The sequence below is a fragment of the Canis aureus genome, chromosome 27, assembly GCF_053574225.1.
Source record: "Canis aureus isolate CA01 chromosome 27, VMU_Caureus_v.1.0, whole genome shotgun sequence".
Lineage (NCBI taxonomy): Eukaryota > Metazoa > Chordata > Mammalia > Carnivora > Canidae > Canis > Canis aureus.
In genome coordinates, this window is record NC_135637.1 from 21,071,511 (window position 1) to 21,085,660 (window position 14,150).

Consider the following 14,150-nt stretch of genomic DNA (forward strand, 5'->3'; position numbering starts at 1 on the left):
CAAGCTGTCACGGGGTTCCCCGCCCCTGCCGCAAGCCAATGGGAAGCAAGCCCCTGGGCTTGTCCCGCCCCGGGTCGAGAGCCGCGAGCCAATAGAAAACGGCGGCGGAACGGTGGCGCGGCCAGCGGTAGGTGGAGTCGCCCGCGGTGCCCGGACGGGAGCCTGGCTGGGTCAGCCCCCGACGAGCAGCCGCGCGCATGGCTGTGTGGGGCCTGGGAGGCCGCGTGGGCCTGCGCGGGGGCGTCGGCGCCCGTGGGCTACTGTGTCCCCGTTTCCAGAGCCGCCGCTCCCAGGGCGTGGAAGACGGGGACGGGTGAGTGCCTGGCTGGGAGGGTACCTGGACACCTGCCGTGGATTGCGGTGTCGTCGCCGTGGTGACGTCACACCGCTGTGAGAGCCGCTCTTGGTCGTGACGTCACCGCGGCCACGTGGGCGCCGTGGAGGCCAGACACCGAGGGTTCTTTGTACAAATGAGAAGGAACCTCGGCCCTCATCATCAGGCAGGGCAGGCACATCCACGGGGGCCAGTTAGGTCTCCTTGCCCGGCCTCACGCTCAGGTGGGGTCTCCATTCAGAGTTTGACCTGCCTCCAAGGCACCTCATACCTCAAGACTCAGAGGCGCGCCAACACGATCCGGAGAGGCCGTCATCCTAGACCTTGAAGCTTGCACCCCCATTCCTGGGCCTCAGGACCTGCAGAGTAGCATGAATGAGTAACTGGGTCAGTGTACGTCATAGATCCAGTGACAGGACGTTTCCAATGAGCTTGTGATGCCACGTTTTAGTGTTGAAGCCCGTATTCAAGGTGTTCCCTTGCTACTTGAAAATGCCGGAACCCGACCCTGTTGTGGCAGTTCTTCATTCCTGGGTCTACTTGGAGCTTCATAGGATGGAAGTGGCCCAGATTGCCTTCTCTGCAAGAAGCCCTGGCGTGGCGGACTAGAGGCCAAGAGTTTGGGCTGGTACAAGTCAGCGTGGAAGTAATAGAGTTTGGGTGAAGTAAGGTAGTCTTGGGCATGAATCCCAACCTTATGGTTTCCTTCCTGGGTGACCTGGGAAGGCAAGTCATCCCATGAGCTCCAGTTTTCTCAACAGTAAAATGAACGTCGTAGGTAGTTCCCACCTTCTGGGGCTGTGGGAAGATTCCAGAGATGATTCCAGGAGATGAATGCCAGCAATCCAGTTAGAACAGTGCAGAGGTTATGGAAAGGGGTCAATAAACTCTTTCCATGTTTATTAAGCATGAGCTACTCTGCAGATACATATACGGGCAAGACACAGAGCTTGTCCACAAAGGACTTAATTAGGAAGAAAGGAGGGGAATGATGTCAACAGAGATCCAAGCAGAGGAGGGGTAAGTGCCGCCTCAGGCCATAAGCAGCAAGCTGTGACCCACTGAGGGAGGTGTCGCCCTGGGCAAGCCATCCCCACTCACCACATCTTGATGTCTGTTTCTCATCAGGCCACAGTCTTCCTCAAAGACACCCAGGATCCCCAAGATATACACCAAAACAGGAGACAAAGGTAGGGGGGCAGGTGAAACATGCAAAAAAAAAGGTTAACCACCTTTTTAACGCTATTTTAAAGTTCTGCGAAATCATTCACAATCATTAAAAATTATGTAATGGATCTCACTAAATATCATCAAGTGGGGTGTGATATTTAAAAGATGCCAAAGATACCGGGAGAGAAGTGAGGATAGTGGTTACCCTTAGGATTGCAACTGAAGGGGGTTGTATGGGGGCTTCAGGGGTGCTGAGCATATTCTATTTCTTGATCTGGGTGCTGGTCACAGAGGTGTGTTCAGGTAGTAGCAATTCATCAACTTGTACATTTATTTTTTTTTAAGATTTTATTTATTTATTTGAGAGAGAGAGAAAGAGCATGAGTAGGGAGAGAGGGAGAGGGAGAAGCAGGCTCCCCGCTGAGCAGGGAGCCCCACGCAGGGCTCAATCCCTGGACATCATGACCTGAGCCGAAGGCAGACACTTAAGTGACTGACTGAGCCACCAAGCGCCCCCAACTTGTATGTTTATGGTTTGAGCACTTTCCTGATATATGTCAGGTGGAAAGTTTTTTAAAAAGAGCATATCAGGACTACCAAAAAATCTTAATTTGGGTGGCTAAACATTTTTTCACAGGGTTTTCTAGCACTTTCACTGGAGAAAGGAGACCTAAAGATGACCAAGTGTTTGAAGCCGTGGGAACTACAGATGAATTAAGTTCAGCTATTGGGTAAGGCAGACAGCATTGGCCTCGAGGTTGGGTTTGAATTGACATCAGTGTAATTCACGTGGAGCTCTTGAGAGTGCTGGCTGGTCCCCGGGGGGCTGCCAACCCTCGATGAGCGTGCCTCAGCATGGCAGCACAGGCACATGGGGTCAGTGCCACCAGGCTCCCGGGCTGCGGGCACCTTTGCCTCCCAGCACCGCCTGCTCCTGCCTGGCATCTGTCCCACGCCACACGAAGCTGCCTCACCCCTCCATCCCTGGCTCCCCCACCCTTCAGGTGCGCGTGCATGGCCGCGGCTTCTAATGCTGCATCTGACTAGGTGAGATACTCAGGGCAGATAATGAATGACAGGTGCAGAGGTCCTGGCAGCAGAGTAGAGAAGGCCGACTTGTGGGTGTGTGTGTGAAGGTGGGGGTCGGGGGCAGAACAAGGTAAAGTGGGCAGGGGGAAATGAAGGTGCATTCTAGCATCAGCTGTTTAGAATTAGCCCATCGGCAAGCTACCCCCCCCCCATCTTTGTGGGCAGGAGATCAGGGACACCAAGCTGTGGACTCTTTGTCAGATAGTGAGCGAACATCTCCATGTGCCAGGCACCACTAAGCAGAGCACCTCAGCCCACAGGCTTCGCAGAGTGCACAGTCCAAGGGGGCTGCGGTTGGGGGGCAGACAGACCTCAGAGGGGCTCCTACAGGTGGTGGGGGCCCACACGTGGCCCGCGTCATGTGGATGCCCTCAGTGAGGTTGCCCCTGAGTGCCTGCTTTGTGCCAGGCAGGAGGATACTGCTGTGCTCAAGGCAGACTGGCCTACAGACTCGTTCCCTGCCATCCGAAGGGGGAGACCCACACTAGATGACAGACACATTTGTCTGTTTAGTCCTGACTGTAGGATGGGCTAAGAAGGTGCACTGGGAGTTCTTCATAGGCCCTTTGAGGCCATTCTCCCTTGTCTTTGCTGGTGTGCCCAGGAGGTGGCCTTCATCACGTGGTGACCCTTTGACACACACACACACACACACACACACCCAGTCCCCTCTCCCTCTGGCTTCCAGGTGGGTCCAGCCAGTGGGAGGCACCAGCAGGAGATGGGACGGTGATGGGGACAGATGTGGGAGCATTCTGTCCCCCATTCCCCAGTGACTCTCATGCAGCCAGCTGCATGGCTCCTGGCGGTGGCCCCACTGAGAATCCAGCTCTTGTGGGTCGGTAGCGCCGTTGACCCTCCCTTGCCTCTTCAAACCCCTATTTTTGCTTATCTTCGCCATCTGTTGTCAGTTTCCATAACTTCCCACACCCTGTTCATAGTCCCTTCACCGGCCTTTCCTCAAGGAACCCTGCGAATGCACCTGCCAGGCCCTGAATAGTACAGAGAGAGGGAGCAGAGTTTGGAGAGAGGCAGAAGCTGGGGTCCTTCCTGTGCCTGGGGTGCTTAACGTTTCTCGTCCCACCTGCCTTCCCAGGGAACTCCTACTCAGCCTTCAAAGTCCCACCTCCAACACTGCTTCTTCCAGGAATCCCTCCCTGAACCCCAGCCAAGGCCAAGGTTCCCAGGACTAGGACTCCGGCCCTTCCTTCTGGAGCACTAAGGATAGTTTGCGACTTCACATTGAGTCCTGTGATACCCGGTGCACATCTCCATCTCCTGCTAAACAGAGCCTGTGTTACATGCGCTCACACTGGGTTGCCTAGATCGGGCCAGAGTAGGCCCTGAAAAGGGAAGTGTTCATTGGACGAGTAACGAGTATAGAAAAAGGCATTTGAGCAACAGACACCCCCCACCCAAATGAAAGTTTATGACGTTCTTCCTGTCAGCAAGAAAGGTAACAGTGTGTGTGTTAGAGCTATGTTAGCTAGGGGACCTACCACCTGAGAACTTGCTGCCTTATGTAAGGCAGGGTCCAGGGACGTTATATTAGAGGCACATTCTTTTCTTTTTCCTCATAGATTTGCTTTGGAATTCATCACAGAAAAAGGCCACCCCTTTGCTGAAGAGCTTCAGAAAGTGAGTAGCAATGTGTCGCCCCACGTTGGGATATTCATCTGTGCGGCCGGGTGGCCATGCCTGGGTCTGCCGTCTGACCATGTCTTCCTCTCTCTGCCACCTGGGGCTCATCACTCTTTCTCTGGGAGCCTCAGTTTCTCCACCTGTGAAATGGGGATGCAGATCATCCTCCCTCCCAGTGCTGAGGACAGCACCGGGAGGGGGACGTGTAAAGCAGTGGATTTGATCCAGGGCGATTCTGTCCCCCAGTGGAGGTGGGGCGTCACTGGCATCTAGTTGGTAGAGGCCAGGGAGGCAGCTAACTTCCTGGCAGGCATAGGGGTGCCCCTACGGCAGAGAATGCCTTGGTCCCGGACATAGGCAGCCTGGAGGTGGAGAAAGCCGGGAAGGCCTGTGTCAGCTAGCCCTCAGCCGGGGGAATTTATGGCCGTTAGTCTCCGTGTTCTGCTCCTTAGGAAGCATGGAGGCTCCAAGCCATGGACAGCACTTCAACAGTGGAGGCAAGCACACTGCCCTAGAATGCACAGGAGCAGACAGAGGGCCATGAGGGGGCTGCAGAAGGACAGGAGGCTTCAGTTGCTGGAACGTTCTGTGAATGAGGCACCTTCTGTGCACTGGAGGCTGGTTAGCAGCCTCATGATGGAAAATTGTTCACATCCACCGTGGTTCTTTCTAGACGTCGTGCTCATCTCTGAGCAGAGTTTGCAGAGGGAAAAGGCTGGCAGTGATGTGACGAACCTACCTGTGCTTTAGGCCTCTGTACTCTGGGTCACAGCTTCAACATCACCTGTTCTGGGGCCTTGGCTGGCTACCCGGCCTCTAGCTGGGTTAGGCACCCCTGCTGGTCTCCACAGCTCCTGCCCTTCCGTATCTGACAGCAGGCACCACAGAGGGTGTCACATGTCTGATCCATCTGTCTCCCCACTGACCTGGGCCCCCTGAGGGTGCAGACTGTGGCTTCTTCACCTGGGAGTCCCACCAGGGCCTGCTTGCAGGGCCTATGGAAGAGTGCTGGGCAGCCCACACACTGCTCTCCCTGCAGAAGCCCGTGAGCTGGAGGTTAACGTCCACATTGCATGGGCAACACAGAGACTCTGAAAGGGCCACTTGCCCCAGGCTCCCCAGCCGGGAATCAGCAAAACTGCGATCCGATTCCCAAACTGGTGCCAGCTCCCTCCTGTCCTGGGGGTAAACGCTGCAGTTGGCCAACCAGTGGGGTAGTAAGTATTGTTGTTCTGCCTCTCACCAGAAGCCCCAGAGACACCAGGTGCTCAAGAAACTCACCCAAGTGGCAGCCCAAGGAGGATTCCAGTCCACTGCGGGCAGGCAGTGTCTGATCTCATCCCCTATGTCCCGCTCCTGGCCTGCTGTCATAGGGGCGGTCTTAGCAGGTGTCACGGACCTCCGCCCACCCCACAGCCCCCCATACAGCTCAAGTGGACTTTGGCAAGGCACAAAGTCAGGGGCAGTGTTTGAAGGTGTCCCTGGCACAGGCTCCTGTGGGCCATTAGTCACATGGGGGCTGACCACATTCTCAGATACTTGTCCTTTATAGTTCAGAAAGCACTATCACATTTGGTGACTTGGCCCAGCTGTTACAGGTCAGACAAACCAAAGCCATCAGTTTGGAGAAAAGGGGTCACAGGGTCCAAGCAAAAGGGAGACGAGGACAGAGTGAAGGTACTCATCACTGGGCTATCAGTGGGCCCATTGTTGCTCATTGTGTACCCCAGGTGTTCCCAAGGGACCTAGGGATGCTCAGAACCACCATCCAAGGTTCGGATGCAGAAGGTTCGGAAGGACTTTTTAAAATTCGTTAGCCTTCAAATGCCGGCTAATGGAAGGTTCAGATAATCCCCATCAGGTCAGCCCCTGCTCGTCTTGCTGGTGTCAGGCGGCACCTCTGCATATGCAGTCAGGTCATCTCTGCTTGGCCCGCTGGGAATGGATCTTCATTCTCACCTTCTCTTGCTTCCCCAGATCCAGTGCTCGCTGCAGGACGTCGGCTCTGCCCTGGCGACACCGCACTCTTCGGCCAGGGAGGCTCACTTAAGTAATCTTCTCTCTGAACCTATGGCGTGTGTTAGAGGGCCCTGGAGGGGCCTCGGCCTGAGGGGGTGGGGCTCTGTCCTGGGTGTCACCTGGGACCCCTGGCAGCCTGGCCCTTAGACCTCAAGAAGGAAGGACTTCCTGAGCCAGTGGGAGTGGTTTGCAGAGCATCTGGGCAAAAGACATAGGGTGGTTTCCTTGGTCTGGCGGACGATGGACCTCATGGCTGTGTCCTTCTGCTTCTCAACTCCTCAGGACATGCTACATTTGAGGCAGGGCCCATCCTGGAGCTGGAGCAGTGGATTGACAAATATTCCAACCAGCTCCCACCACTCACGGCTTTTATTCTGCCGGTAGGTACCAAGTGGTCTCAACCAGGGGATGGCTACAGGCCAAGTGTATTCACAGAAACACAGAGGCATTGAATAAGTCCCCTTTTTAATTTTTGCCAGCAACAGGAGGTGTCCACCAGCCTCCCAAGTGCCCTCCAGACCCTTACCAGCCTCTCCCCACCCCTGCTTGCTTTGGCTTCGGGGGGGTCACACAGCGGGTGTGCAGGGCCCCCTCGAAGCATAATGCTGCCCATTTGGGGGGGGGGCAGGGCCCTATGTATCTGTTGGTCCAGCTGTCCAAGGGGCTCCCTGTCTGCCCTGGACACACCTGCACCCCCACGCTTCCCTCCTTCCCCCCACTCCACTCCAGCCAATACCCACTTTCTACAGTCAGGGGGCAAGAGCAGCTGTGCACTGCACTTCTGTCGGGCTGTGTGCCGCCGAGCAGAGAGACGGTAAGGGGGCCGAGGGAGAGGGTGAGGGCGGGGGGGGGGGTGGGGCGGGTCAGTAGCAGGCAGGCCTGGGGGGTCAGCTCTGTGCCATCCAGCTGCCCACTGACGGACTTCAGCTGCCACCGTCACCATACCAGGCTCTGTCCTCAGAGCCCTGCAGAACGGAAGGGAGTCAGTGATCCAGGGGCAGATGAGTGACAGATGATGTCACCACATCAAGATCTGAGCTTCCGGAGAAACAAGAGGTTACAGGTGAACAGGGTAGGAGGAGAGGAGGGGGCCTTGGCAGGTTTAGCTGGTTATTTATAATTCTATATTCGTGTGGTATGAAAGTCAAGAGGATCCGGGTGAGACTCCTTGTTCCTGGGGGTTAATGTAAGTGGGGCAGTGGCAGCCGGGCTGAGGTGAGGGGAGAACCCCACACCAGGGGTGGTGCAGTGGGCACAGGAGGGCCTCTCCCAGGCACACTGTGTCAGCCAGGAGTGGAAGGAGTGGGGGCAGGGGGAATGGTGTGCAGGGCGAGGGCACAGCAGCAGCAGAGGCAACATCCGTACTGAATAGACACAGAGGAGGCCGGATGTCGGGATCCAGAGTGAGAGGGAATGTGGGGCACGATGAGGCCAGAGGCCCAGCAGAGCCTTGTAGGTGCAGAGGAGTCTGCACCATCCCCTGAGAGCAACAGGAAGCCATTGATGGGTTTTAGGCCATAGAGTAGAGAAGGGCCCAGAGGAGCCCACATGGCTCTGGGGGGCCCAGGGGGGTAGCTGTGAACAGAGCAGCCCAGCGCTGTGCCCACACCCTTGACTGAGTCAGGGAGAGGAGGGGCCCCCAAAAGCTACCGACGGGCTTTTCAGAGAAACTTTAAAAGAGCTCCCTGCAAAGTGTCCATTCGTACCACTCCTAGGCCAGCTGGCACCCAGCTTTCCAGAGAAATGGAAGTAAAGCACCGCCCTGACACAGTAGGCAGGGCTATGCTGGGCACTTCTGTGCATCATTTCATCGAGGCCTCACAATAACCTTGGCAGAGAGTTGGTAACAGCACCCAAGACACAGGAGTCAGGATATTGGAGCGCAGAGAGGTGACATCATGGCCAGGGCGGTCCCCCAGCTGGTCCTAAGCAGAGTCCAGATTTGAGCCCAGGTCCATCTGGTCCAAACCTGAGCTCTGTCCACAGCCCTACATCATGAAGGTCTCACCTCTCATGAAACGCTCTTGGGCCCCTATGGTCCCCAAATGGATCATGGGTAACAGAGCTCCAGCCTCAAAAGAAGAAACAGTCATTTGTACAAAACCATCCGCCTCAGCAATGCTCATCATAGCAAAAAACCCAAAGGCCCAGCAGTGGGGTCAGTCGAGTGGAGGAAGGGTCCTGAGTACCCCAGGCAGGGAGATGGAGGTGTGCCTATGGGATGAAAAAACCCCTGTGGCAGGGGCCACGAGCCCAGAGCCCTGGTTTGGGGGAGCGTACCTCCTCGCCAGAGTTCTGTGGCAGAGGTGACACACGTGGTAGGTGTGAGGGCCCTAGGAAGGACCCACCACATCGCTGGTGCTCAACAGAAAGTAGGCCACCGTGTGGGACGTCTGTACCCAGACTGGCGAGGACACCCGGGAGGCTGCTGCGAGCTCTGGAGGTGCTGCTGTGAAAGCAGCCCGGGGGGGCCCCGGGACATCAATCCCGTAATGTACGAGAGACCTACGTTGTTTCTTCTTCCAGCGTGGTGCCGCTTGTCCAGATGGGTGAGACCAACGCTAATGTGGCCAAGTTCTTAAACAGGTACTTAGCTGGGGTTCAGAGGGTCTCACACCTTTGAAAAATGAGGCCCCTTGTGGGAAGTAACCACAGGCCTGGGGCCCCACACACTTCTTCATTCCTCTCATATCCTCTGAGGACCTGCGATGTCCCAGGTGCTGTGCTGGCCACAGGGATGCTGCTGAGAACAAGGCAGGTACCATCTCTGTCCCTGGGGAGGTAAAGGTCTCACTGGGAGACCTACTATAAAAACCAACAACACAAAACAGAACAAAGGAACAATGTATAGCTAGGGACCCCACTTTCAGGACCAGGGAGCTCAGGCAGGAATCTCTCAGCCCTTCCCTGCAAATCCCCGGGGCTATGTGAACTGAGAAGAAATGGCCAGGCCAAGCCAGTTCAGTGCCCTCTGAGCTGGACTGGCCCAGGGAGGGCTTCAGTGGATTCTGTTCCAGCCTTGGCTCATGCAGTTCCAGTGTGGGCCAGGTCAGGGCCCAAGGGCAGGCTGAGAACCCAGGGGCCCCTGAGAGCTGTCCTGGGTGTCCAGAGACTTCACAGTCAGGGTCTGGCCCCTCACTGTGGTTGCTCCTCCCACTGGGATGTGACCTGACCAGCTCCGTTCTTCCTGGGAGGTGGGTGGGCCCCAGAGGAGCGAGGAAGCTTCCAATCATCATCACAGCAGTGACCTTTGGGGAACATATGGTCTCTGAGTGTTGTGTGGGTTGAGCCAGTTCATTTCCTCAGCAAGGAAGGCCTCACTAAGCAGATGAGAAACAAGTATGTCACCACCACCACCCCCAGGAGCGAGAGACGCCAAGAGCAGAATCTCTTGTACTGCTCCCTCCAACCCCTGCCTCCAGAGAGACAGCCAGGCATTGCTGGGGAGGCTCGATCCCGGGGAGGGTGTGGGTCAGGGAAGGTTCCAGCCAGACTGGGCATGGCACTGGCCTCAGAATAGGATTGGGGCCAGGAGAGGTGGAGGAGGGTGGTGACAAGGAAAAGTGGGGGACAGTTGAGAGGTGGGTGGCTTCCTGAACTCACTGCAGGCTCCCTAAGGGCAGGCTGGATGTCTCCATTTGGGGTGTCTCCATCCTGGTCCCTGGAAGGTGCAGAAACCAGCCTGGGGAGGGGCCTGACTGGCAGGAACCACCCCAGCCCTGGCACTAGAGTCACAGAAGCTGGCCTGGAGGGCCATCCATCAAGGCCAAGTTGGCTGAGCACCCGCCATCCCGCCTGATGCTCCTAGGGCTGGTGATTTATATTTCCTCCTTGAAGGCTAATATGGGAAGGACCTGGTTAGCATTGACCTCTCATTTCAAATCCTCCCGTTTGCTTCTCTCTGCCCTTCCAGACTCAGCGACTATCTCTTCACATTAGCCAGATATGTGGCCATGAAAGAGGGGAATCAGGAAAAAATATACAAGAAAAATGACCCGTCGGCCTGAGCCTGCGGCACTTGGAAGTAGTGCAGAAGGGGAGATGTGCAGCCCCCTCGGAGGTGAAAACTTTGTCCTTCCTGTCCTGATCCCTGCAGATCTCCGCCAGGGGCGCTGGACGAGACTCCTGCCCACTCCCCTAGGCTCTCCTGGGTGGGAATGAATGAGTTCAGTACTGCAGAAAAAGAAGGTAAAGTGACTGCTGCAAGGAAGAGCCACGTAGAAAAAAATAAAAGTGGGAAAAGCTTGAGCTGTGTGCACACGTGCGTGCATGCGTGTGCGTGTGTTGAGAGAGCCCTGCTGCTACCAGCTCAGGTGCCATGAGGATTTGGAACGGTGCCAGAGGCCCTTGGACGCGTAATTGTGATTTAGCTGTGCCAAGGGGGATTTAAATGTCACATTTATAAAGGTGAAGGGAGACAGGATTTGGAGGTTCGGGCCGCTTGGAGCCACCAGTCCCACCTCTGTAGGGGATGGACAGCTGGGGTGCATGGCGGGAGTACAGCCCAGAGAGCCCCCTCCTGGAGGGGAGGCTCCCTCCCTAGGGGTGCTGAGGGGAGAGGGACAGCATCGCTCAGAGGAGGACTTCTGTCTGCTGGTTTAGGCCTCTCAGATCCGTGCCTCCGCTGTATTTTATTTCTCTTGTCACCACTCCCCACCCCCAACCACGAAAACGACACTGCCAGTGCCAGCTGTGTCCTTGGGAAGGGGATATTTATGCAGGGCAAGGAGGCGGCCCGGAGAATGTGAAGGCTGCACGCTGCTAATTGCAGGAAATGACTCCAAAAGGGCAGGCTCTTGCGAAGTGCTGGGGCCGAGCCGCCTGGTGAACTCAGTTCAGCAGTCATTCCCTCAGCGAGCCCCTGCTCGGCCCGGGGAGCCGTGTCACTCTGGCTGCCGCCTTGCCAGCCGGTCCGTGGACGGTAAAACAATCAGAGCCTGCTGTGGCTCTCATTCTTACCACCGTGTCTGTTAGTTTTGCTGCAGGAACAGGTGCCCCTGACTGATCCTGCTGGGTCCCCGGGGTTTCCCAAGCCAAGAGTGGGCGAAGGTGAGGTCCCTCCGGGGCCTCCCCAGCCCCGCCCAGCGGTCAGCGCCAGCTCAGGTACACAGCAGGTGCTCAGAGCTGGTGAGCAGGGCCCAAAGCGTTGAAAGCACCCACACTTCAGGAGAGACTGAGGTGACGAGCTGCCCTTCCGACACGCAGGCTGGCCCAGGGGGCAGCTTGCTCAGGAGCTTACTGGCGCCCGCTCCACTCCGTTCTGCCCCTCCTCCTCCAGATCTTCCTGGAAGGAGCAAGACGTATATGCTGAAACGACAACTCCACCCTCCTTCCTAGCCACGGTCAGACACCCTACAAAGGACCAGAGAAGCATCAAGTGAGGCTTCGAAACAAAGCAGCTGGCCTGTTGCCAAATCCTGGCTCCACAAGCCCTTGCTGGGACGGGCTGGGGCGGGCCTGAAGTTCACTCCACGTTCCCAGGCCCTGCCTCAGCCTCCTCGCTTTGGCCGGCAGACATGCCCCCAGAAACGGGCCAGGTGCAGGGCAGGCGTCGCAGCTCTGGAGGGGCCTCCCGTGTGGCCAGCCCGGGAAACACAGAAGCGGCCTACTCTGGGCACCCAGGGACGGACTGGTGTGAAACGTTCGCTGCTCTGCAGTGCCGTACAAAGCCGCTGTGGAGCCAGAAGCAAAAGGAAGACCCTTTTGCACACCCCTGTGTGCGCTCACCAGAATCCCTCCCGTGCCTGAAACATTAACACCAAGCTCCACAGTAAAAACACACAACTAAGTACAAAGCCCGTGTTGCCCAATCTGTCTACACTCACAAGGGATAGTCCCCCTTGCACACAAGTGCAGGGTTGGGAAAGAAACAGTGAAAAAAAAAAAAAAAAAAAGTGAGCTGCTTTTACGTAAAATTGTGATGCCTCAGGGCACGTGGCTGGCTCAGTCGGAGGAGCCTGTGACTTTTGATCATGGGGTTGTAAGTTCAAGCCCCATGTTGAGCATAGAGATGACTTTAAAAAAAATTGGTGATTCCTCATTGATCCTAAGTCTTTTGCATAATTTTGATTTTTTAAAAAAATACTGCATGAAAATTGTATTTACCTTGATTCCCGGGGGTTTGGGCACTCCCCGACACTGGCACCCAGTAAAGTGCCTCGCCTGCCTACCCCTAGCCCAGGCTGGGTTCTCAGGACGTGTTTAGTACCCTTGCAGAGAGCAGCTGGTGGTTGGGCCGTGTGTCAGAGAGAACCGCACGTAATCATCCTGCCGGCCAGCAGTGGGGACGGCCTGCCCTGTGCTGGGCCACAATCTGGGGGCACCACAGACTTCATGCCCCTCCAGACCTCACAGCAGCCCCGGAACAGGCACACCCTGCGGGGGATAAAGCCGGCTCGGGGAGGGGAAGCCTCTTGTCTCAAGGAGTCTGCACCAAGGTGTGGGTCCTGGGTGGGGGGCCCCGCGACTCCCCCTCCACCGCCCCTTGACAGCCGTTTTAATCATGACCTGGGCCGCCGAGAACAATGTCACACGTTAATAGATTCTGCTGTCTCATTTCTCAACCTAGTTTCCCTTAACTGATATCTCCTGGCTATTGTTAATGTGCATTTTTCACCGAGTAATTTTCTCAGCCCGAACTTGTAACACATCCCCGTGACAAACGTCCCGGATCTGAATCCCCCGTCAGCTGCAATGTCACCCTTGCCTCCTCCCCGACACCTTCCTCCGACAGCCCATCCAGTTTTATGATCGCTCTGTCCCAGTCATCACTACTGAACCTTTAAGAATCCAGACGCACTTCAAGTTTAATTGAATAAAATTCATTGTATAATAAATTCCGCACACACGCTACATACCTCAGTACCTAGAACCATTCATGGCTCATCCCTCCCTTCCTTCCGCCTGGGCTCACGAGCCTCTCCGGTGATGCTGGACCTGAGCTGGCCCAGTCTTGCTTATTTGAGAGGACTCACCTCTGCAGCCCACTGGACGTGTAGTCCCCCTCTCTGAGAGTCCCTCGTGGAAGGCCAGGCTTGGGCCCGAGGCAGGGAACAGCCAGGTTGGGGACATCCGAGGCCTCGGGGATGGTCCTTGTGTTCCCTTGCATGCCACAGAATCAGACACTTTTTTTTTTTTCAAGATTTTATTTATTCATGAGAGAGAGAGGCAGAGACACAGGCAGAGGGAGAAGCCGGCTGCCTGTGGGGACCCTGGGATCACGACCTGAACCGAAGGCAGATGCTCAACCGCCCCTGAATCAGACACTTCTGATGGAAGGTACGTGCACACTCTCCCGAGACACGTGTGCACACATGTTCGCAGTGTGCATACAACTTGAGGAGTTCCTCGGAAGCCCTGTTTTAAAATAACCAGTTCTGCCCGCTGTGCAGGAGCCCACCCGATTCTCAGGCTGCCTGCTCCTGCAGCCTTTTCTGGGGTTTGCGGAGCTCCGGCGTCCGGTACGAGCAGCTGCACTCGGGGCTGGCCGGGGAGGCCGCCCAGTGGCCTCCGACGCTTATGAGAGGGCAGTGAACACCAGTCAAATGTACGGCTGGACATCAGCCTGGGCAGACTCGGTCTAAGACCAGCTCTGAAACCTCAGCTTCATGATTCTGGGTGGGTTGTTCCGTCTTTCTCAGACTTGCTTCTTCATCTGTGAAATGGGAGTGACAAGAATACCTACCCCATAGAGGCCACCAAGCTCAATAAAGCAGTATTTAAAAGGAGTTGGGGCCCCTGGGAGGCACAGCCAGTTAAGTGTTCAACTTGGCTCAGATTGTGATCTCAGGGTTGTGGGATCGAGCCCCTCATTGGGGTCCATGCTGAGCTCAGGCTCTGCTGGAGATCCTCTCCTTCTCCCTCTACTCCTCCCTCCATTCTCTCTTTCAAATAAATC

The 14,150-nt window shown here is 56.1% G+C and overlaps 1 protein-coding gene across 3 annotated transcripts; it reads left to right on the forward strand.

The window, feature by feature from the left end:
• The first annotated feature begins 123 nt into the window (after positions 1-123).
• Positions 124-10,501, forward strand: MMAB (metabolism of cobalamin associated B). Of its 3 annotated transcripts, none has more exons than XM_077876020.1 (9): positions 125-313; positions 1,463-1,524; positions 2,142-2,235; positions 4,174-4,231; positions 6,212-6,284; positions 6,536-6,633; positions 6,983-7,067; positions 8,780-8,839; positions 10,167-10,501. In XM_077876020.1, exons 1-8 carry the CDS (start codon positions 198-200, stop codon positions 8,833-8,835), a joined length of 642 nt encoding a protein of 213 aa, XP_077732146.1. In that variant the 5' UTR covers positions 125-197; the 3' UTR covers positions 8,836-8,839; positions 10,167-10,501. The 3 variants fall into 3 exon arrangements, with proteins under 3 accessions (XP_077732145.1, XP_077732146.1, XP_077732144.1); XM_077876018.1 differs by having other exon boundaries at positions 127-313; positions 7,003-7,067; XM_077876019.1 differs by lacking the exons at positions 8,780-8,839; positions 10,167-10,501 and adding an exon at positions 8,623-8,753 and having other exon boundaries at positions 124-313.
• The last annotated feature ends 3,649 nt before the right edge of the window (positions 10,502-14,150 follow it).